Source organism: Etheostoma cragini, chromosome 16 (assembly GCF_013103735.1).
Source record: "Etheostoma cragini isolate CJK2018 chromosome 16, CSU_Ecrag_1.0, whole genome shotgun sequence".
NCBI lineage: Eukaryota > Metazoa > Chordata > Actinopteri > Perciformes > Percidae > Etheostoma > Etheostoma cragini.
The window spans coordinates 21350590-21374667 of NC_048422.1; the positions used below are offsets into that span (position 1 = coordinate 21350590).

The 24078-nt window shown below is 40.1% G+C and overlaps 1 protein-coding gene and 1 long non-coding RNA gene across 2 annotated transcripts in view; one reads left to right on the plus strand and one right to left on the minus strand.

Annotated features, from left to right (window-relative positions):
• The first annotated feature begins 5964 nt into the window (after positions 1 to 5964).
• Positions 5965 to 24078, plus strand: part of pik3r1 (phosphoinositide-3-kinase, regulatory subunit 1 (alpha)) — a 26177-nt gene continuing 8063 nt past the window's right edge. The window contains exons 1-7 of the mRNA XM_034897122.1: positions 5965 to 6221; positions 9264 to 9880; positions 20954 to 21046; positions 21218 to 21292; positions 21589 to 21720; positions 22317 to 22518; positions 22885 to 22967. Coding sequence (XP_034753013.1) covers positions 9544 to 9880; positions 20954 to 21046; positions 21218 to 21292; positions 21589 to 21720; positions 22317 to 22518; positions 22885 to 22967 — 922 coding nt within the window. The 5' untranslated portion in view covers positions 5965 to 6221; positions 9264 to 9543. The remainder of the gene's footprint in view (positions 6222 to 9263; positions 9881 to 20953; positions 21047 to 21217; positions 21293 to 21588; positions 21721 to 22316; positions 22519 to 22884; positions 22968 to 24078) is intronic.
• Positions 21433 to 24078, minus strand: part of LOC117959816 — a 23574-nt gene continuing 20928 nt past the window's right edge. The window contains exon 2 of the long non-coding RNA XR_004660008.1: positions 21433 to 21735. This is a non-coding gene — a long non-coding RNA (uncharacterized LOC117959816). The remainder of the gene's footprint in view (positions 21736 to 24078) is intronic.

A 24078-nucleotide genomic window follows, 5' to 3' on the forward strand; every position in this document is an offset into this window, starting at 1 on the left:
CCCAAGTGCTCTAAATGAGAGGGCCCTGGAGCAAGGTTTCAATCTCTGCAAGCAAAATCACTGGCCTGTGCTCATCAGCCATAAACATGTCACTGCTGAACTAGGTCACTGTTCTCTGTGCGCACAAATCAAACTGCGGGGGCCTCCAGAGCAACGTTAACTGGCACAATGACTTTTTCTGTGCTGTACCTCCGCATGATGTGGCCCATTTTTTCCCCCTTTTGTTTATGTGACATGTCAGCGCCTCTTGCTTCCACAGCATGCGGTAAAGATGGAGGAGACATACACTAAAAATCGTTCCAGACAGCAAAGCGTTAACAAGGGAGGGGAAGAGGCAGAAAAAGAGAGGGAGTAAAAGAGAAAGAGAGGAAGTGTGTGTGTATATGATGGCGAGAAAAAAAAGAAGAGTCGCCATAGGAAGTCTTGTGGTTTTAAACATTTCTCTAAATGTAAAAATACTAACTAAATGAATGCCTCTACATCCAGAAGACTGTTAGATGACCAGCAACATGAACCTGTTCTTCATGATGGACTAATTAATCAATCTTTTAGTCAAAGAGGGATGACACTAAACAGAAGGCTACCCTGACGCAAAGGAAAAATAAGAAAGAAAGACAGAATAACAGAGAAATAAACATATCCAAACATTCACTATAGGTGAGAGTTATCTGTGTCACTGATTTCCCAAAAGTTTCCACTATAGCTTGCCAACATTACTCATTAATCACCTTGCAGTGCTTTGTTCCAAGACGTCTTGTTAATGCAAGGCAGAAGTTACTGGTTTTTTTGGACAGTGTTCAGCTTACATGTGGCAGTCGGTGAACCTCCTTGTTTTCTTCTTCAATCCTATTTTGTGGATTGTTTACATAAATATTAAATATGTACATGCTATGTATTAAAGGAATGGTGACGTTTCTTTTCAGATACAGGACAAGATAAGATCAATACGTACTTTTTTACGTTTCTTTAAACTGCAAAAAACATCAAAAATGAGCATATTTCCCAAATGATGCACCATTCCTTTAAGTTTTGCAACAATAAATTATGTTCTATGCAGTAACGCATTCCTGCAGAGTGTCAACCTTTGTAATCATTACAGCCCATTTAATGGGAATAATAATAATAATGATAATAATTATAATAACAACTTTTATTTATATAGCGCCTTTCACGAAACCCAAGGACACTAAACATAATTACAGTGGTTATACTAAAAGGAGGTTGTATGCTGTGGAAAACAAGTGGTTTTCCAGGAGTTTTTGTAAATGTCCACAGATGTAACATTTCTACATTCCTGGATTTGACTGCTATCACAGTGCATATGTTACCGCTTTCCACGTTTGTGTTTACCTCAGATAACATCATCAGCAAAAAAAACAACAATCTTCCGGCCCTCATGCACTTAAAGTTGTGTAGTGTTGTGGTCAAAACCCGACTAATCTGCAACATGTTCTTTAAAGCATGTAGGAATTCTTAGGCCAGAACAACACTTGAACTGTGGCTAATATTGAAAAAGAGAGATTGATGGACTAGTCCAGAGAAGAGGGTGATTGTCCTGATCTGATGAGTTAATGGTTGAGTTGAAAGTTCTTTCATATCAGAGGAATGTTGTTACTGATGAGCACACAAGCAAGCCTGTGCCCTGTGTCAAAGAAACTGCAGATGTCGAATTAGATGCAGAAAATCACTAAGTAGAGAGAAATGTTGCACTAATGAAGACTAATTCTCGACAACGTGAATTACTCTTTGTGAGTGAGGACGAGTGGAAACCAACGAGTGATAGACTCAAGCGTTTAAAGTTGGAATAATTTTAAAAGATCCTATCTGAAGCTAAAACATTACTGTTAAAAAAATATACAAATATTCCAATGTTGTGAAGCTGATTCAAATACCAATAGTGCTAATGTGTCTAGTGTATGCACAAATACTACACTGTGAAAATACTCCACTACAATTTACAGTCCGGCATTCATAACCTCATAAAATAAGTAAATGTGCGCATCAGTAAAATGTACTTATATGATGAAAAGTAAAAGTACTCATTGTGCAGTCAAATGTTCCTTGTTCATTGTTTTACTATTATATCTGATGTTTTTGGACCGTGTAGTTTAATCTACAGCAATGTATCATATTCTTTAATACCATCATCCTGTGAGGACCACGTATCTCTAAAAAGTTAACTTGTCATGGTGTCGGAAAAACAGCCCTGTTTTCAGCTTTGTGACGATGCAATATTCAGCTGATCCAAGACGCTTTTTAAAGACTTGCTTTGGCTTGAGAAGAAGGGGAATTTTCTCACAAAGATTCAACATCAACACACTTGGTTTTCACTTGACAGGAAGAGGATGAAAAACGCTAAAGCTGTCAAACAAATGTAGTCCATTAAAGTAAAAAGTACAATATTCTCCTCTGACGTGTAGTGGCGTAGAAGAATAAAGTTTCATAAAAGTGATGTACTTAAGTAAGTAAAGTAACTCTAATTTACAGTTTAAAGTTTATTTACAAGTACAGTACTAAGTAAATGTACTTAGTTACATTCCACCACTGGAATCATGTTAAAATGTAGTTGTAAGAACTTGTGATCATCTCTCAATAATTTCTAAAAAACCCATATTTAATGCATGCTGATGCAAAATATGCCATTACTACACATGTTTCTGCCCACTAGGTTGAGATGAGATGCTTAAGTCTGCCTTTATGTTAATTCCAAGATGGTATTGAGAGTGTTTTCATTACATTTCTTTCATCAGATAATGGGCACTTCTATATAAACGTATAATGAAACACGGAACACGCAAATGAGCCAATTCAGCGGGTAGTGACGGAGTTTATCAAGTTTGCATGTGGCTATGGGGAACCAAAGCATAAGGAGGAAGTATCTTTTTTTCCTTCTTGGTTTTTTTTAAATATGTGTTGGTGGGTGATGCATTTCACAAGTTCATCTTATGTTAGTGAGCATTATGTGGCTACCCATGTGAAAATTCTCAGCTTGCTCACAAAAGTAAAAGAATTAGTGAATAGAGAAAGAGAGAGGGGGGGTAAAAAGCTGGGAGCCGGAGAGCTCTACATACTAAAGTTAGCCATTATTAAAGCCTTGAAAACACTGCATAGATTTATGGTTTAAGGGGCCCAATCCACTCAGAATGAATTCTTTATGAGTAACTGTTATAACATGAAAGGAACCCTCTGGCATGTACCTGGAGCGTTAATTCAGCGTTTGAGAGCACACACTGTACACCCCATAACACTCCAAAGAAAAAACGTTTTGACCGTTTTAGATTTTTTCTTTTGCAGGAGAATTTCTTTTTAACACGTTACAAGTTCTCAATAAACTTGCGCAGAAATGAATACATGCTGACCCTGTCATGCTTTTACATATGAAGGAATATTGCTCATGTTAAATTTCTGTTTGTATTCATGTAACTGTGTGTGCATCACTGTGCTGGATTTTATGTACATTTACATATTATGTACATATTATTCTGCATTGCTCACCTATGTCAGAGTGTTTTAGAATGCTGTGGCACAGTAGGTGCCACAGCATTCCTCTTTGGCTCATTAACATGATAAAAGCCGAGGACGTCTGATGGTATGTTGGACCTCGAGTATGGTTCATTGAAATGTACAGTATGTAAGTCAACAAATAGTACTTTTCTTTTCTAGTAACCTACTAAAACAGTTCTTAGGATTTCTACAATCAACTTAAAGCAATACTTTGATATTTTGGGAAATTCCCATTCACTTTTTGCCAACAGTTAGATGGGAGGAAGAATACTACTCTCACATATCAGTCTGCTAGATGTCAGCTTTGGTTTGCTTACCTTAGCTTAGCACAGAGACTGGTAACAGAGGGAAACAACTAGCCTGGCTCGCTCCAAAGGTAACAATATCCACCTATTAACGCGAAAGCCCAATAATGAACACAGTTTTTCTCAACAGTTTTTACTGTTATGCTATGTTTTGTTGTTGAATCTGAACAAAGGCTGGCTGTACCCTCCTTGTTTCTAGTCTTTGTGCTAGGATAAGCTAACTGGCTGCTGGCTGTATCAATATTCTTACACATTTCTCAGCAAGAAGGTCAACATTTTATATTCCAAAATGTCAAACTATTCCTTTAAGCTCAGTTTTTTCATTTGGATACATCAGTGAACAAAAGTGCTCCTTAGAACAAGACCCTGGACAGGACCCCCCCCCCCCCCCCCCCTCCCAAAAAAAGCCATCCTAAATGTAAAAAACAGCCAAATGTAAGCTTTCAAATTGCAGGTTTACTGTGAGTAGAAACTGAATCCTCCAGAATCCTTGCTTGCTGACCACAAAATTGTCTTAGCATAAACAAATCCAGTGTCCAATTACCCAGTGTTCGGTCCAGCAAGATGGATACTGGCGTTGTTCGCATTTAAAGCTTCTCTGCTTTGCCTGATGTATGCAAAAACGTTTTTGATTTGTGCTTGATGTGCCTATCCCATGAAAATAAAGTAGCAAGTTACTTCCAATTTAGTTCCAGGCCTTCACCAAAAAAAGGTGCTAAATTTAGACTTTCAGTTTTAAATAAGATTAAAAAATAAATCTTAATAAGTTACTTTCTGATTGAAGGACAAGCACTTTATAACAACTCACCAAGTATTGACACAGCTCGCCTGTTTTTCAATATTCTAGTGTGCAAAAAAAAGGTTCCTGGGTTGCTTAAGTTTTATCTCACCGTGATATATCTGCTAGAAAATATAAACAAAGTCTAGTGCAATAAATGTTCTGTGTGGGTAGTTTGGGTATCTGCAGGGCAGCAGATGGGTCAGCAGAGCAAGGCTATTTAATCACAGGGGTGAGGTGTAGTGATGGCAGAGTGGGGGATTATATAGTCTGGTGGTTCAGATGTTCATTTCCATCATCCGCAGCAGTACTATAAATCCTGACTATAATATTCAGTTGATATTTACTGCACAGAGATTGGTCTGGAATTAAAGAAAGAGAAAAAATAGTCTTCTATCCATGCCAATACATAAGTGGAGTAAGGATAGAAGAAATGCAGTTAACTGTGAGGTTACTGTGGTAGATGAAAATTGCAACATCTGTACACTATTTTTTTTCCATTTACGTTTCCCATGGCAGCAGTTTGAAGTTCCTAGTTACTATTGATTTCAACACCACCTATTGTACTGTTTTCAATACGCCTTCCTCTTTTCTCAGCGGTGATGGCCACTGTGAATATCTGACTGCAGAACGTTCAAGGAGGCCGGCCCTCGTACAAAGCTGCTTATAGCTTCTTTAAGCACAGCCGGGACTGTAGGGTTTAGATTGATATGGGATTTCTGCCAGCAGTCAGGCTTCTTTCCCTGACCATAATTAGGCCACCCACATTCACAGTCATGCGCCTCAGGTGGTGACTCTGTAAGATTATGGGACCTTCCAACTTTGAGAACATGTAATGATTTATAAAAAGAAACTAAACAAGTGAAATAAATAATCTCACACATACGTGCTTTCCAGGATGTTGCAGAAAATGTCCTACTGTGTTCTATTATGGATACATTGTTATTTCAAACATAATTTAATACACCAGCTTTAGTTTATATTATGTGTAGAGTTAATTGCATTACAAAGCAAATACATGAGGAGTATGCTCTTCCACATTTGTTTCTGTTCTTCAGATATCCTCTGGAGTGCTTGTCTAGGGCATCACACATAGTGTAAAATGATATCTTTACATTGCATTACTTTGAACACTGGCTAAATAATCCCCCTCAAGTATAAGGACAGATACTGATGTAAAAACCAACAGGACTTTGTAACACTGCGTGCAGAAAGTCATGTAATTTCCATAGGTGTTTCACCTTGCGTGCATGAGTACAGTCACTGGGGAGTGCCCGCCATTTGCAAGAATCCGATTGGTTTGATTGAATGACGTCAGTAATTGACAGCGACACGGGCCAATGACCGGCCGTGCTTTGTCTTGCCCCTTGTTGGCTCCAGAGGCGACGTTCAGGGAGGAGCATTTTGTTCTGGACAGGGGAATTGTGCCGTTATGTCGTAAAGCTGTTGCTTGTAACAGTTTGTACTACTCGTTAAACCGGATTTAAACGCAAGTGGACGATTGTAGTTTTCAATCGTACTGATAAAGGCATTGTTTAGGGTTGCATCTATTTGATAGTACTTCACAACTGTGAAGTTAAGCGAAGTGTAAGCTTGGGACTCGTTGGACTCGCCTGTGGATCCATGCAGACTCGGTATGTATGGACTTCAGTCCAAGCTCGCTAACTCAGCTAGCACATGTTACTTAACGTAAAAAAGTGCTAATTTAAGAAGCTATGCTAACTTTTTAGGTAGCTACTTTTACCTGACTGAGACTTGAGATTAACGTTACCCTGACAGTAACAGTTAGTTAGCTAGGTTAAAAGTTTTTCGTTCTAAAACCAACTTAACCACCTGTTTTTTGCTTCTGTTTATTAAAGGCAAAGCGCATTGACAACTTTTTGTTAACTTTTATCTTAATTAATAACTTATAGCAGATCGCTATTAACTCGCCGATAATGCTAGCAAGCTACTTAGGTAGCTAGCTAATTTAACTGCTAACCTTCCTGCTTCGTCAACATTTTATTTCAATAACGTAACGTTTAGGGCTGTGTATTGTTCAAAACGTTCGGTACCGATACCGTGCCTCCGATTCTGAACTTTGACCTGAACGATACATTTTTTTAATAGCAATATTATAAAACCCATTTTAGGAAAAAGAAATTACATTAACCTACACAATATGTGTCAAATATTGTTTCTGCTCAACACACGCGCAAAACAGTGGTGCCTTTAACAACCATCTGTATGTGCAAGCGCACTACTTTTTTATTACCACAGGTTTACAGTCCCTTGGCCGCTGATTGGGTACTACCTCTGACACACCCACCAAAACAAGAAAACACACCTCAAAGCTCGTTTCACACCAGGGACCTGGGCCCGGTTCAGAGTGACTCTTGACCCAAAAGTCTAGTTTGTTTCATAAGTTTGAACACTGTAACTTTACCGGGCAGGGCCTGAAGTTAACTTTTCTGACCACTCGCCACTGTCACTTTTTACCTCATAAAGGTGAAATTTGTTTTTGCTGTGTCTCTAGGAGCCTACTCGTGGACATTGCATCCAGCATAAAGGCTGGGCTGGACACACAATCACACAGTTTGAAAAAGTACTTATTGGACTTTTGACAATTTTCATTGCACTTTCAATAATGTCTGAATCACTCAATTCTCATTGTCTAACAGCCAAAGTGGCAGGAAAGATGGTCTTGAGTACGGTTTCCATCACGTCTGAAAACCAACTGTACCAAAACACGGAAGTAAACTACTATTTGAGGTGACTGCAAGCGTTTTTTAACTCATTATAAAACTCTCAATTAAATACTGATACCACTATATCAGACCCAGAGCCGGCTTCAATATCACCTTTAACCCCCAGTCAGAGCTTTGGCGGGGGGCTGAGATTCACCTTGCTGCTCCGCCGGTCCTCAGGACAGCAGGGTCATCAGGATAGTCCGATACAGCCAGTCTCTCTCTGTGAAAGCGGTTGTCCCATTAGCATCACAGCGGAGCGTTCAGGTCCATTCAAAAACATTGCGGTTTAGCTGCCTTATCAGCACCAGCCAGATGTGTACATTATATAAACTGTGGATGAGAGGGGGGTCGACTGCTGAAAATGACAACAATGTTTTGGTGCTGTTGATATTCCTTAGATGCTGGCTAAAACGCAGGAAAACATGTGTACAACGCTAATGGCAGTTTAGTGAACCGCAGGGAAACAGACCATATCAGACCCAGTCACTTGAGTCACAACAGCGGCCATCTGTAATGATTTGTCTCGGTTAGAGTTACCAGTGTTAATGCCAAAAATCTCCTCCCTCCCAAAATCTTTTCCCTTCGCGTTAAGGTGTCTTTACAGTTAGGCAAGGCAAGGCAAGGCAGCTTTATTTGTATAGCACATTTCAGCAACAGGGCAATTCAAAGTGCTTTACACAAAATCATTAAAACAGATAAAACACAAGTACAAACAGTTAAAAGTCATAAGCATTAAAAATCAATAAGACACATGAATATACAGTTGAAAACAAAATAGAAACATTAGGACACATAAAACACCAGAATAAAAGTTACAGTGCAGCATAAGAAAGAAATGAGCATTAATTTAAAGAAAGGCAGCATCAAAAAGGAAGGTCTTCAGCCTTGATTTAAAAGAACTGAGAGTAGCAGCGGATCTACAGGTTTCTGGGAGTTTATTCCAGATATGGGGAGCATAGAAACTGAAAGCTGCTTCACCCTGTTTAGTTCTGATTCTGGGGACAGAAAGTAGACCTGTCCCAGATGACAGTTAGCTAAATTAACCCGACAAAGGGGTGTTTGGCACCAAAATGACTAGTTTAGATTAGAAAAAAGGAAAGGGTAGCTGGGAGATGTTCTGCTGCTGCACAACATCGGACATCCAGACTAAATATTCCCCCAGCACCCACACCCGTCTCTCAGCATTGTTGATCAACAACAACAAACCCCCTTTCGCCCTGGTGTTGAAAACATCCAAAAGGTGACATTGACGAGTGAAATATATTGTTATGTTGTGGTTTTAGCTGCTGACTAATGTTAGCTTTAATCAGCTTTCAAATCAAGAAAAATGTAATTATGTTGGGGAAACTGCAGCTATGTTACTAGACTGACATGACTAAACAGAACGTGAGTAAACTTGAATGGGTCAACTCGTCCGAGAACAGATGTATTCTAATTGGTGATAGTGTTTAACAATTAAAACTATAACCCCCAAATTTCTCAATGTTATGATTGAACTTTTTGATTGAAAGACCCCCAGCAATTGAAAATAACATATTGTACTTTTAAAATGATGAAAAACTAAATATTTAAAAAAATTACTTGATGTTACAGTTCATTAATGATGTAAATATTCTACAATGGAAATGTGATCTGCCACCAACTTACCATGTGAAATAGTATAGTTGCAAAGGTATGAAGTTATAATAGACTTTGACGTGCTTAAATACTATAGGAAAATGTTTGTATGCTGGTGTTATTTCAAGTATTTAGTAGGCTGAGTATTCTCACTGTAAATATAAATACTTTCCATAAATTAAAACATCCACAATGGCTTTTCTGCAGATATATCACTCATAATTTTATATATGATCTTATTTGTAATTGTTTAGAGATTTCTTGAGTGTGAGTTATGCCATAATTATCTTATGCAATGTGTTGTTAATGACCTCTGCTCTCGTCTTACAGGTCTGGATATCTTTCTCAAGATCGCAGCTGCAGATCATTTGCTGATGGGTACATAATGTGAGGGAACACACCAGAAGAACTGTGAATTATTCGGAAGACAGAGGAATTGTGAAAGAATGAACACAAGCTAGAAAGTGTTGTCTCCAGAGGACGGCAGACGTTTACCCATACAGGTATTTGACGTAGCAAATGTGTACCTGGACTAAACACATACTCAGAGAAACCTGAAAACTTTGCTGATTGAATCTCCAAAAGACCTCCTTGCCACAAAGTGATCAAAATGAATGCTGAAGGATATCAGTACAGGGCTCTTTACGACTACAAGAAGGAGAGGGAGGAGGACATTAATCTGCATGTGGGGGATATATTGTTGGTAAGCAAAGGAGCTCTGGTGGCTCTTGGGTACACTGATGGGCTGGAACAGAGGCCAGATGAGATTGGCTGGCTGCCAGGCTTCAATGAAACCACTCAGGAAAAGGGGGACTTCCCTGGGACATATGTTGAGTACATTGGAAAGAAGTGGATCTCTCCCCCAACACCCAAGCCTAGGCCCCTCCGACCCTTACCTGTAGCTCCAGGTGTCTACATGGCGGAGGCGGACTCGGACTCAGAGCAAGGTGAGTTTAACACCATTCCACAGCCACAACTGAATAACTAGTAGAGCATGGGAGAGACAACACGAAGAAATGTGCTTTTAGAGAGATGCAACATTCTTTACTCTGAAATGTCACCTTAAATTGTCAACTGTCAAGGCGGCGTTACTAACTGCTTACGGGAAGAATGCTCTCGTGCATCCTCGCTCATAGCTCCTCCTCAATCCTTGCTCCTGGCTCACTCCAGGATGTGTCAGTGACTAGATACGTGTGTTGTAGGGCTTGGAGCAATTATGTTGTGTACTAGTCAATAAGTAACCAATTTTTCCCCCAACATTTTTTACCCATCCAAACACGCCGGTCACTACTTTGAAACGTGTAGTAATGCGCTGCTACAGTGTTAATGTCGGGGTTATTGTCCGTGCACTCAACTGCTGAAAATTTGATACATACACAACTTCCTCAAGAAATGCTAACAACCTTAACCTTCATCTGATACCATGATTTCATATGGATTTGAAACATTTCAGCTTTCAGTGTGTGTCAATTTATTGGTTGAGTAAAGATAACCTGCTAGCTGAAGTTAAACAACACTTCTTTAGTTCTTGACACTGCTGATAAATTAGAGTTTTTTCAAGAGCTTTTCAGCTGCATATTGCGGCCTTGATCAGCGAATGGAGTATTCTCAGTTGTCAAAGAGAGTTTTTATCACGTGGAATGCATCTCTGGCTTCCAGTTTTCCACTGACACCCTGATGATGTTGATTGATTGATTAATTATTAATTAAGCAACTCACACATTTGGATTCCGATTAATAAAGTGTGAGAAAGATGCTGATTTTGCAGAACAGTTACAGTATTTGCCAACAAGGGGCTGTGCCCTCAGCTTTACAGCTGCACTGGATGTGAACCAAGCTCAGTCCTAGAAGACAATGCTAACGTTTATCCAGGCTATAGTTCACTAGCTATCCAGTGGATATCCTCTGTGTTTCTCCACAAAGACACATTTTAAGGGAATGTATTCCCTTATCAATGTTGTTGAGAAAGATGATTAGATCACTTACTGGTAATTAAGGCCAATTGCTCTGAAAGCCTGGGGGGAACAGTTAAGCTAGCTCAATCAAAACTGGAAAAAAATTCCCGCATCCTCAAAGCTATCTTATTTACTTTTTAGATTGTTGGCTGGTTATCAATTTCTTCGTTTACTTGTTTAACATTTCAGGAGTACTGGACTTCAGCTCAAAAAAGATAACTTCTCCTAAACCCACAGTGCCTAATTTATACATACCTATTTACATGATTTAAATAATAAACATTGTGTAAATAAAAACACTTTCTGATGTATCTGGGCGAGCAGTGTAACCACATTTTTGTTTACAGTTAAGCAGATACAAAGAGATGAAATCAAGCTTTTATTTTAAGTGCTTTAATTTACGTGGCATCGAGAAGCAGTAACATTATTGGCTTACTGTATTGTAAGTTTGTAGTTTTATATTACTAGCAAGTGACATGAAGTAAGATGTTATTTCCATGTTTCATTCAAGTTCCCTGAATTTCAAGATGGTTGCGTACGAAATCTGCTGAGACCACAACTATGAGCTGCAATTAAAACTTGCATCTTTTTTAAGACATTGCAGCTTGCACCAATGTGTGCTTAAGGCTTTCTGCTCACTTAAAGAGCAGCTGTAGCTGCCAAGTTTCTAGTTTCAGCCCTTTGTGGTACGATTGTGAAATTCTTTGCTGTGGTTTGCAGGGTGAGCGAGGAGCTGTATGATGGGGGCATGTGTAGAATGGCTGTGTTGTGGTTGAGTGGCAGTGCTGAGCCTGGAGCGAGTGTGAATGTAGCACCGGGAGAAGAAATCTCCCTGTGTCCTGGGCTGTGGAAGACACAGAGAGAAGGGGGAGAGAGAAGGGGCCCTGAAGTTGGGTGAGGGAGAGAGAGAGAGAGAGAGAGAGAGCCCCTGTGCTTGCTAAAGGGTCTGTGTAAAGAATGATTTGAAAAGGGATCAGGACTGAATAGGGGCTGCAGGCTTGTGGTGCAAGGGGGAGTCATGGGGAGGGACTCAGGTTGTGCATGCTCTGGGGGCTTTGAAGAGGGGCTCTGCGATAGAGGAAGGGCTCTTTTTGCTCCCAGAGTGTTGGTGATTTATTGCCCGCCACTAGGGGATCTCACTCCCTTCCTCCTCCTCCTTTTCTTAATGTTTTGATAGTTCCTACAGTCAGCCCTGGTAGGGGGAGAAGAAGTGAAGAATGGAGGGGCCTCTCCTCTCTGAGCCACAGGGGTTTACATGAGTGCAGCAGATGTGGAAAGGGTGAGGGAAAAAGAAAAGAGGACGGTGCAGGGAAACTGTTCCGCCTCATTTCAGCTCTAAACCATTTTTTTTAAAACATTATAGTGTTGCTCCTATTCTCGGCCTCTCAGTTGAGAGAATATACACATGTTAATGCCCGCCAAGAGGAAGGAGCTCGGAGATTGAAACACACAGAATCTATCGTGCATTTCTGTATGCAATCAAATAAGCAAATTGAAGCTACAAGAAGGGCTCATTCTAAGTTTTATCAAAGTAACAAAGACAGAAATACAAAAATGAAAAGGGATGCTTTTTCAATTTCTCAAATGTAGTGAAGTAATGATAGTGAAGTTCAGTCACCATGTGGGATATTTAGATCGCTAAGACGATGGCTCTACATGGTTAAATCTTCACTGAACCTTCCTCCAAATGTTTGAGATAAAAATGTGAATAACTGGTTGTTACTGTACATGCTACCACAAGGTTCAGCCTTACTTGCTCAGTCTTGTTAAAGAAAATATTTGATGCCATCAAGCTTCATCTTCTCTTCTCCGTCTTTGGCTTATCCTCATGTTTTTTTATCATGGAACATACAGTGTTTCCCATAAATTAATATATTTGTGGTGGCCCGCCACACAATCAATGTTGACCGCCACATACTGTCGTTTATTGTTGCTCTCTCGCTCACACATGAATACAACAGACCCTATTTTTCTGTGCAGATTTATTAATGCCATTGAGAATTCTACACACTCCAATACAATAATTCAGGTGGTGGTATGGGCCTTACACTTGGTTTGCAATCCCCTAATTAACACATAGAAGAAGACGTTGGCGGGCATCGATCTTTTGCGCCGCAGACAAGACGACTAGAGTCGGTCGGGAGTTTAAGGGTTAGTATTATAAAGTTATTACCAGTATTTATTCAGGGTTTATACTCGTAGAGAAAGTTTTGCAGTGAACATGCCGTTTTTAGGTAGGGTAGAATCTATCACCATTGATTCTCTTTTTCCAAAAGATTTGAACCGAAAGTAGAAGTGTGTGACTTTGGCCACTTGTTCGTGAACTTTTACTTCTGAATGTATCGACTGGAAAACTCTGAAGCGTATGGCACCCTCATCAGTTCTGGAAGAGGCGCAGCACCGATGCTGCTAACACTGGCATCGTCGCTAGCAATGCCCTCTGTCCTTCAAAAAATGGACATTGTCTGTGTTTTATCATTTTAGAACTGGAAGGTGTCGATAGTATCGGTTCTTGTGACATCACTAGTATTTCGCGTTATATCCTTTCCCCCGTGTTTTGGTACAGTTCCTTTTAACACCTGGCGCAAGCCATATGGGAGTAGCCTATGCATGAAAGTCAAAGTTTTGAGTACTTTAGCGGCATTGCCTTGACTATATGCTTCAGAGACAACAGCTCGCTCATGCATGCCAAACTGTAGGGGCAGTCTGTTACTCTACGTCTCACACTATTTATTTGTCAATATTTCAAAATAGCAAACGTTACACTTCATAATGTTTGTAAAAATAGCTACAACAGTAATAGCTGTTACCTTATGTAAGTCTTTCCTACATTTTTCAACTAAGGAGCAAAAAATGCTTCTTAGGGAGAAAGATGCAGTGGTGCCCTGTTCGTACTAATCCAAATACCTGGGCTTTGTTGTAAGATGCAAAAGCCCCCTTTCCTGACTGCATTATACGATTCAAATTTTGAATAGTTACAATACAAAATGGGAATTTTATGATTATATATATTTGCAGTAGACTTACTATATGGAACACTTGGGTTGATGTAGTGGTTGGACATTTTCTAAAAGGATACTGGATGGAAGAGAACAAAAGGAGAAAGTTGCAGGGCGAGTACTCTGCATAGCTGGAGATTGAAATAATGTAGTTCTTCTCTGGGCCTCTCTTGTACTCATGCTGACATGTGCTGTATTGACCACTTGCTGTCAGTACTGTTGATCTTTTTCAACTAAGAAACCGCTTCTCTCTTGAGGTGGGCTTAAGTTTCAGATTGGTATACATTTAGTTTTTTCTCCCAGAAAGGGCAGTCACATATCTCTAAAATCATCACCAAAGCAGTGAAAGAATGAACACCGCACCGTAGAAGTATGTTTTTATTTGCTCTGATGTTCCTCTATGGGGTTAATGGCAGCTGGGGCCAGGAATGTGTTGGCGCACAGACTGCACGGTAGACTATTTGTAGCTTTGTGATGAATCAGTATTGTGCTAAGTGCTGATTGCAGTAACTTGGTTCACAATGCAAGTGGACAATAAATGGTTTGCACACTGAATAGGACCCCCGCAATTGCTGTTTCACTCTGTTAACAGTGTACAAGTTGTGGCGTGAGGCTTATTTGACTTATATAGGTAAATTTGACTTTGAAGTAGTTTATTATAGTTACTAGGTTTAGATACTAAGGTGAACAATTTTTATCACATTTTTGTTGCTTAACAGCTTGTAATGTTGCCGGCATTAGTTGTGGTGAGGGGAACACGGCTTAAAGTAATCCGGAGTGGTGCTGGATTTCCGGCATATGACGTATTAAAAATAAATATTTAAATAAATAGAAGTCTGTAATAGATTTCTTTTGTGTTTAACTAATCAACAACATGGTATGAAGCCAACCAGTGAGTTCTACCCAATCAGAGGAAAAGCAGGGCGGGTCTTTGCCACGAGTGAGTGCGCTGTGGTAACCCGGCAACGCTGCTAAATGGAACCAAAGATTATAAAAATCTGGCAAAGACACTGCTTTAGCTGAGAAAGGAGTCAAAAAACATGGATGGAGGAAAAGGGTGGAGTGGGAAGCGTTCAGCACTCCATTTCCAAGTTGGTGGCTTCTGCAAGCGGGGTGTTTGAGTAAAAACACCCGGCATGTTCGAGCAAGCACTTTCTTGCTTGCTCGTCATGACTCAGATCACAAAGCTTCAATCCGTGCTCTCTGTCTTACGAGTAACGTTATGTCACTGCCAGTATTTCAAATAACAGTAACAGTTGATCAGATATATTTTTGGAAATACTTAATTTCTTAATTTCTTTTGTACAATTTCTTTTACTTAATTTCTTTTGTACAATTTAAAGGCAGTGGTCTGGGGCTATGTGAGAATTGTAAGATAGATCCAAAACAACACTTTCTTTTGATTGTGTAATGTAGAAAGGCCTTTGACTCTTGCCAGTCAAATTCACTTTAATGAATGCATGTTGAAACATTATACTCTGCAATTCATCAACACGCCCACTTTCCATCCCTAATAATAACAGACTCATCCTTCTCTATAATTTTTTGTTGATTGACTAACCAGTTAATCAGCTAATTGTTACAGCGCTACCTGAAATTCATGTCCAGATATAGATTTAGACCACCTTTTAACCTTATCGCAACTGACCTACGCTAAGCTACTTTGAGTATCTATGTCAGGTTTTCCTGCAAAATAGTGACGCATCCTCCCACAACTGCTCTAAATATTTTATTATTTTATATTATAGAGAAGACTGCTAAAGTCCAATTGAGGTTTAATGGTTAGCATTATGAAGTTATTACCGGTATTTATTCAGGGTTTATATTTTTTATATATTTGGTGCCCCTTAAAGAGATTTTAGCCAGCACCAGGGGAATATCATGAATGCCAAACGTTAATTTTATAATATAATTGCTTTTCCTTGATGTGAAATAGAAAGGATAACTAATGCAATCGCTTTCTTTCGTTCTTTTTTTTTTTTTTTTTTTTCAAACTTGTGTGTGTGCGTGCGTAAGCGTGAATAATGGTTTCATTACTTGATTTTTGTGTAGGGACTAAAGTCTAAATTGGCAAATCTTCTTTACTATAGTAAAAAAAAGTCTGCTAGCAGGATCAAGAAAGAGAGAGACAGAGAGACAGACAGTCTGATGGACTTGAAGATATGGTGCAATAAGACAAGAGGTGATGTTAGAAAGAAGCACATAGTCAGGGGCCCAGAATAGGTAGAGAGAGAGACACCAGGCGAACTAGCGTGTGCTGCTAGATACTGTGTGTGTGAGCCTCGTGCTGTGGAGATGTGGTGTTACATAATACTTGGAACAAGATAGATAGTTCACTAAAGAGTCCTCTGGTGCCTCACTGTGCTGAGACTGCTACACCCAGGAAAAGAGCCGTTAAAGCACACCCTTTCAGTGCAGAACTCGCATTGCAGTTACACTTTTTTTTTAAACTATCACTCACTTCTGTTCCACAATCAGAAGTGCACGACCAAGATGTTACAACTTGAAAATGCCCAGATATACTGTGTGTCTTAACTCTGAATGTGACACACGTCTCTGTCATATTTCAGGCATTAAATGTGTGCTCTTTGAGTAGTAATTACCTGGCATACGAATGTGGCCTGATATTATACTTCTTCATAGTTGATTGCATGCTGGGGAACTGGGGCTATTTGTGTGGTTGTTGTGATTCATTGGTGAGCTACTCTTTATAGGGTTAATTGTCAGGCTGTAGCAACAGTCTCCTCATTGGCTCTGACTTTTTTTGCACTGCATCTTCCACCCTGCAGGAGGAGACATTGCCTGCCCTTTTTTTACTTAAGCTCAAAGCTGTATCTATTATTGACTTATACTGTTGTAAGCATGTTAGAGCTTCACTTGGAAATGTGTTAATGAAAAAGCTCTGTTTTTTGTAGCTATATTGTTTTCTGAATAATGCTTTGGTTTGTCATGGTTTATGTATGTAATATATTTTGTATTATAATGCATTTATTATTTTTTACTGCCATGACTCAGCTCAACCTTTTTCAGACAAGAAGAAATGGTATGAGCTGAAAATGCATGGTTACTTGAGTAGGCACATTCATCCAAAGTGTGTGCTATCTTTAGTGTGCTGGTGCTGCCCCACGCCTGTCCTGCCCACAGTCTGCAGTTTGTTCGGTTCAGACATACCGTTTCAGATTGTACCCCCCATACCACAGCAGCACCAGTGGCAGCTGCATCGACTTCCTCAACCTGCGGTTGACTAACTGACTGCTGGCTGCCTGAGACCTTTTGGGATATCATGAGGTCTGCCAAACATGCAGGCTTGTAGAGACACGTCCAAAAGGGCCCCTGTCTCCTTACTCTCCTTTCCCAAGTTGCCACAAAAACCAACTTCCATTGAAAATGTGAACAGAGCCTCGTTATGTGTGTAGAATAGCTGTTCTAAACAGAGCAAGACAACAATAATGCATTGTGTGATTACTGTAGTAACACTGCAGTAATACAAAGGATCATTTAGTGTGTTTGTGTTATACAATTCTGCTACTAATGCAGTGACTCAGTTTCTGCTTAACTTAGGTACTTGCAGAAAATACATTTATCGAATGCAATATTTGTAAACGGTTTGTAAGATTTGTTTAAAATCAGCCATTTACTTTTTGCCAGCATAATTAACATTGCTAAAATGAATTTAGCAAACATTTCTAATTATATATGTGTATATTTGTATGCGTTTCCATGGTTATTGGCTCTGGCCAGTAGGAACATGATGACAGCTTGATCTCATGCCAAGGCCTCTCATAAATCATCATTGATAGCGCCAAACATTTCTGCCATATTTTGTCTGCTACTTGATACAATTCCATCGGTGCTGAAACTATCTCATCGTTGACAGTACCAAGAAGCAACTCTATCTCCATGCTGGCCAGTGTCACTCCGAGGCCAGCCACAGATAGAGTAAATAAACAAAAAACGTTGTCGCGCCGCATGTCGGTACATACTTGGAGATCCACTGGCAGTGGTCTTTTGTCTGTTCCAGAGGCCCGGCTGGGAACTAAAGGGAAAAGAATATTTGCAGTAAGGGCCCCAAGGCTCTGGTACAATCTGCCCTAGGAAATCAGGTCAGGAATTCTGTGGTCAGCTCTTTATTAAAAAAGTTTTTTCCTATTCTCACCTACACTGTATGTAGTTTTTATACACAAGATAGTTTGTTTTCTTTAAAACCTGATGAAGAACTTTTTAATGTGGATTTTGGAAAGTGCTCTATAAATAAACTTTATCACTGAGTGTTCTTCTTGGTATAGGGGTTGTCACTAAGCTACTGGAGACATGCAGCGTTATATAAAGTGTTAACTGAACTGCCATATTTCATAAAGACTAACAGATATGTTATCTTTGAGAAAACTAGGCTTATTATTTATATATATATATATATATATATTGCTGTCAATTTTCGTAGATATGAACATTGGTGTGTTGGGGGTTTAAATGTAACCTCAGTTTTTGTATTGAGTTTCTCAAAAAAAGGTTGTCTGTAGAATGGCAGCTGTGTTAGATATCTTGTCTGGGAGAAAGGTTACACTTCCAAGGTGTGCAATGGCAGCACCGCCTGTCTCGAGCTCTATTTAGGGAAACTCTGGCGTTCCATCTCAGAGTTCACAGCTTCTGAGAAAATCCCTTCCCGCTTTGCAGTTCCAATAATGTCTTCCAGATGATCAGTTATCCTACATGGAGTTTTGTGTGTGCTGTGGTTAGAAGGACTTTGGTAGCCCAGTTTCTTCACACGCAACATGCCAGCCTGTGTGCTGCGCTGGCCAAAGAGGATGTGGATTTGGATGAAGTGGTTCCTTATTTGCTTGATTGAACACTCTGTGGTAGAAGAGGGTAGTTGTGGTAATGACTTAGCATGCATGCATAAGTGGGACCAGTAGATGCCTGATTCAAAAAATGTAATAATTTTTAAGGTAGAAAGAAAGAAAAATATGGCTAGTAGAAAGGTTTCCATTCATAGTTTCTGAGCATTTCCAAACTGCAGACTTGGTGTTGAACAGTTGAGCCTTTCAGAAAAGTGCCCTTTCAAAATGCCTCTGCAAATCCAAATAAAATCCTTGCAAACCCCTTCATCCTTTCATGTCCACACCTGGGTGCAAAGTTCTGAAGGAAAAACCCCAGATCTGGCTTAACTCATATCACAGGGTATTTGTTTAGTTCCACCAAACCCTAACTTGAGTGCTCAGCACCGCCTGTTCTTGAATCGCTCTGTTGTAGTACTCACCTTTTACTTTTGAACGCAGTCTTATGGTCTCGTACCAGCTTCCTTTTTGAAGTTCTGAGTAGTCTGTAAGTCATGCACCTAATCAACCTTTGCTGGTTCAAATATATTGCAGCCCTCGCCACATTCAATGTCACAGGAATACGCATAGCAGACCATTTCATTTTTGTTTTATCGGGCCTCATTTACTTTCTATTTTTGTGCTTTATTTCTCACCCCTGAATTTGCTGATATAACGTGTCTAAACTGTACTGAATCATGGGTCTTCCTACTTCTTATTGTATCAAATGAAGTTGCACGTTAAACTTGGCCTACAAAACTTACCTCAAGAAATAAATCTGTCAAGTGAAATCCCCTTGTTTCCAGAAGGATGAGACAACAGATTATTTTTGCCATTTAGAAAAAGCACTTCTGTACTTTCCCATTATTGAACATATTTACTGCATTTATTGTGTGAAAATCACGTGAAGTTGTATGAAAATGATAAATAATGTCAGCCCTCATGCTTTTAACTGCTTTTTATAATGAAATCTGCTGGCTGGTCTAGGTTAGGCTTTTCCTGGCTCAGAATGGGCCTTTGGGGGGGGGGGCACAAATTAGGTGGGGGGTCTGTGAGTTGTGCCCCATGAAATTTTTATCGTCAAAGACTTCATTTCCTGCATTCTGATTAATTTTTAGCAATATGAAAATAAAAATAAAACAATTCTGGTGTCAGGCAACAATTGAAAATATGATGGAATATAATACAATGCGTTAAGGGGGCTTTCGCATCCAGGGCCTGGATTTTACTACACTAGACCCAAAAATTTCCCCATATTTTGCAACTAAAAATTTAGGAGTGACTATCACAAGGTAACTGCTACTGTTGTAGCTAATTTGATATGTGATCTTTATATTTTGAAATAGGCTACATTATATTGATCAATAAATTATTAGTGATGTTGAATGTACAGTAGTGTAACGGACCACAATGGTCGGCACATAAGTAAATCGCAGATTAATTGCAGAGTTTAACCTTCATAGTCTAAAATGTGACACTACGTGATGTGGGGCTTGCAGAAAGAAGGGTGGGATGGCACAAATTGTTTAGGCCAATGCGGCGGTTGCTCTGTTTGAAATGAAAACTGTGGTTTTCATGTATAGATTGCACAGGTCTGATACTGATGCCATCATACGGCGGTACAGCCTACCGCAGACAGATAGCAGTCATAGCTCCAGCATAGAGAACTCTGCACCCTTCAGCAGCTCCTTGCTTTGGTCATAGTCATCGGGGAGAGTCCAGTACAGCCAGACTCTGCAAACGAAGATCCCATTAGCACTAGCTAATGGGGAACGTTCAGGTCCAGTCAAACAATGCAGCTTACCTGGCTTATCAGTGTCAGCTGCATGTGTAAAATTTCAGCTGTGGATGAGAGGAAGGCTGTGGAAAATCACAAGTTTTGGTGCTCCTGATTTTCATTGGGCAGTAGCTATAAACCTTTTTGGGGGGCGCCAAAACTTTCTCTATGCAGGAAAAACCATGGTTAGGATTACACTTACCAGTATTTGCCACCAGGCGTGTCTGCGTTGCGTTCCAGGCCGCAGGCCCGGCAGGCAATTGCAGCCGTTCAATCAATCGTTGATATGCAAAGTAATTTATTTCAGATTGGAGAACCTGTTAAAACTGCATCGTTTACATATGAACATAATATTCCTGATGTGTCAGGAAAAAGAATCACAGGACCAAACATTGACAGAGTGAAGAATTTGTTGGAAGCACCCTTTGCTCCTTTAAAATCACCTTGGTTGACAATCTTTTGTTATCTCCTCCAGGCTTTTGTCTGCTAGACTTGACGGAGCAGTTCTCCCTTCCAGAGACCAGTCCACCCATGTTGGCTACATTGCTGGAAGCTATTGAGAGGAAAGGTGAGCTTGACCGTGGAAACATTCAGTCTTTCATCTTGACATGCAACTGCACTAACGCTGACTCTTTTGACTGTGCATATGTGACCTGTTACACAGAACCACATGAACCAAGTGTTGTTAGTTTCCTCAGTAAATAAATGTAATGATTTGCGTTTCACTGATTATTTGCAGGGTTGGAAAACCCCACTTTATATCGAACATTTACTGCTGGTGGTGGACTTGAAGTCAGACAATATTTTGATTGTGGTAAGTAGCTTCTTTTTATCAACCTATGTGAGGCCCGTATGTTTCCAATGGGTGAGACGAACAGAGATGTTAGTGTGAGTTGACCAAAAAGATTAGCATGTCTGCATATAAAGTATGTGTAAAAAGAACAGGATGTACCATGGTTTCTGGAGGCTTTATTGTATCAGCCATGGTTGCATCTACATGTATGCATCAGATAGTTTTGCAGATTGAACATTAGCATGTAATTAAATATTTCACTGCGCACAAAGCAGTTTCCGTTTTTAAGCATTATTCTGTATTGTATTGCACTTCAGATCCTCCCTCACCAGACCTGGATCAGGTGGAGCTTCCCGTCCTGTGTGATGGTCTGCGCAGGTACCTGCAGGATCTTCCCCAGTCCGTCATCCCCCCTGCAATATATGCTCAGATGGTCCACACTGCCAAAGGTGAGAGCAGATGACCTGACACGGAAACAATGAGAACTTTCTTTACTGTACAGTAAAACAGAAGTGTTGACGTTATGTACCCTGCTATTGAACATTCAGTACTTTGAACAGAAATAAACACATGAACATGTCAATTTCCTTTGTCCCAAAAAGAAGACTTTTATATTTGACTTGATGTGCCTTTTTCGCTGTAAGCACAAAGTATATAATTAGTGTATCTTGTCACTTTCACTTAACTTAGTTTCTCTGTTGCAAGCACAGACAAACTTCTCACACCACACAATGTTCTGTAGCGCTGCATTCTCTTGCCGTCACATGGCCAGAAACAGGATGTATGTGGTTAATAGGAACTAAAACAGGCCTGAAGGTTTATCTCAAGCATCTTTAAGCAGCCAATCACTTGTCAGTGTACCTTACGCTCATTGTCAACCACACAATCTGTGCGGTTTCCTAACCTAACTGCACATGGTACTTTCTTTCCATCTCGTCGTCGTTTAAAAAACATCTTTTGTTTTACACTCCTCTTCGTCTCTGGCAGGATCAGTTTTTCACATTTGTCTTGCTGACCTCTCGGTCATTCTCATCTGTTTCAACAGAGGTGGTGAATCCTGAGGAATGTGCCCAGCTGCTACGTTGCATCGCCAGCTCCCCGAGCCTGCCTCCTCAATACTGGCTTAGCCTCCACTGTCTGCTAAGACATTTCTCTAGAGTGTGCCAAAACAGCTCCAAGAACCTGCTCAGTGCCAGAAGCCTGGGTGAGATCTTCAGTCCTGTGTTGTTCAGACAACAGGCCACCAGGTGGGTGTGAGAGCAGCCGGATCATGTCAAAGCTAGACACCCAGGCAGGAGACAGACAAGTGTGCAGGCTCAGTCTTGCAACACTGAGACACAGACTTTCAAGCATGTACACTTGCCGACACTCACATTCAGGCTTACACATCTACTCGCTGTCAGCACGCAGTCTGTTAGGCACTCAGGGCTTTCTAGCTGCAGACAGACATAGGTTTGGAGCTTTTCTATTTACCAGCTGTGCTGCGCAATTAAAGTAGCTAAGCCTGAATTACCATCAGATTAAAACCAACACAGAGCAACCAGAGCAGCAGTGACTCGCTATAAAACACAAACTTTATCTAACTTGCTCTATTTCTTTTTTATGCCCCGCAGTTGTGAACCCAGCTTGGATGCTCACATCAAGATCATCGAGGTTCTGGTGACCAGTGAATGCAGTGAAAGTCAGTCAGCTCCAGGTAGTTAAACATTTTTTACTTCTATCATCCAAAAGGTTTTAAAAGCTGTTGGTCTATTGCTCATGGTAGAATATTGTGGATTTAATAAAGAAATGCAAGACTGTTTAGCATTGCTGCTGTTTGGTATTTTTAGCATTTATTGGTGGATGAAGAACATGTCTGTCCTGGATGACTGAAACACTGCAAAGCATGAACTGAACACAGTCAGACCTGAACTATAAATAGCTTGAAGAAAGGTGTTGAGAGTTGCAGTGGCTGCAGTTGTAGAGGGCCTTTTGGTACACGGTTACTGTGAAATTCTGACATTGTAGGGCAAGTTGAGACTACTTTGTCATGTACTGGTCATTCTGGTCAAGTATTATAGCTGAAACACATTTCCAGATAATCTTTGTTACAAAACAGTGGAATTGTTGGATTAAGGCCTACACTGTTTCTAAAGGTTTACCTTTAGAAACAACCAAATAACCTTTTACAGTTCATGAAATGGTACAAGGAATTCATAGAAATGTGTTGGATACAGAGTACAGTTTGGTGTGTGATAGAGTAGGCTATGGAATTTAGCTGAATTAAAAATGTTTTTAACTAAGTAGATCAAGATGATAACTGGTGAAATTTCATTTAACATGATCAGTTATTAGTAAGTAAGTATATGTAAAACACAGAATTGCACTAAGACGGTTTTCATGGCTGGTGCAGTGGTTGTCTGCATAGATGAAGCTAGTCCGGTGGCGTGTGTGAGTGCAGGGCATGGCGTGGCACAGTTCTGTTTTTACAGTGCTAGTTAAAAACCGTTGGCTGGCCTAGAGACCCAGTACCGGCTGTGGCTGTTTAAACATTTTATTACCTGTTAGGTCTATTTAAAATGTTCCTGTGCATTGGTCACTTTCAGCTGTCAGTAATTTGCACCTGCGGGAGCACTTTGGCACTGGGATGGATTGAAGGGCAGCCAGGCAGGCGGGCAAAACGCAAACCCTGAAACGCTTTATTTCTTTTTACACACACATATATAATCACAAGACCTAGTCAAACATACAACAAAGTTCAGGTGTGGCCAACAGGTTTCAGGCACATGTCTCATACAGATAACAGTATCATAGTATCTCTTTCTCTC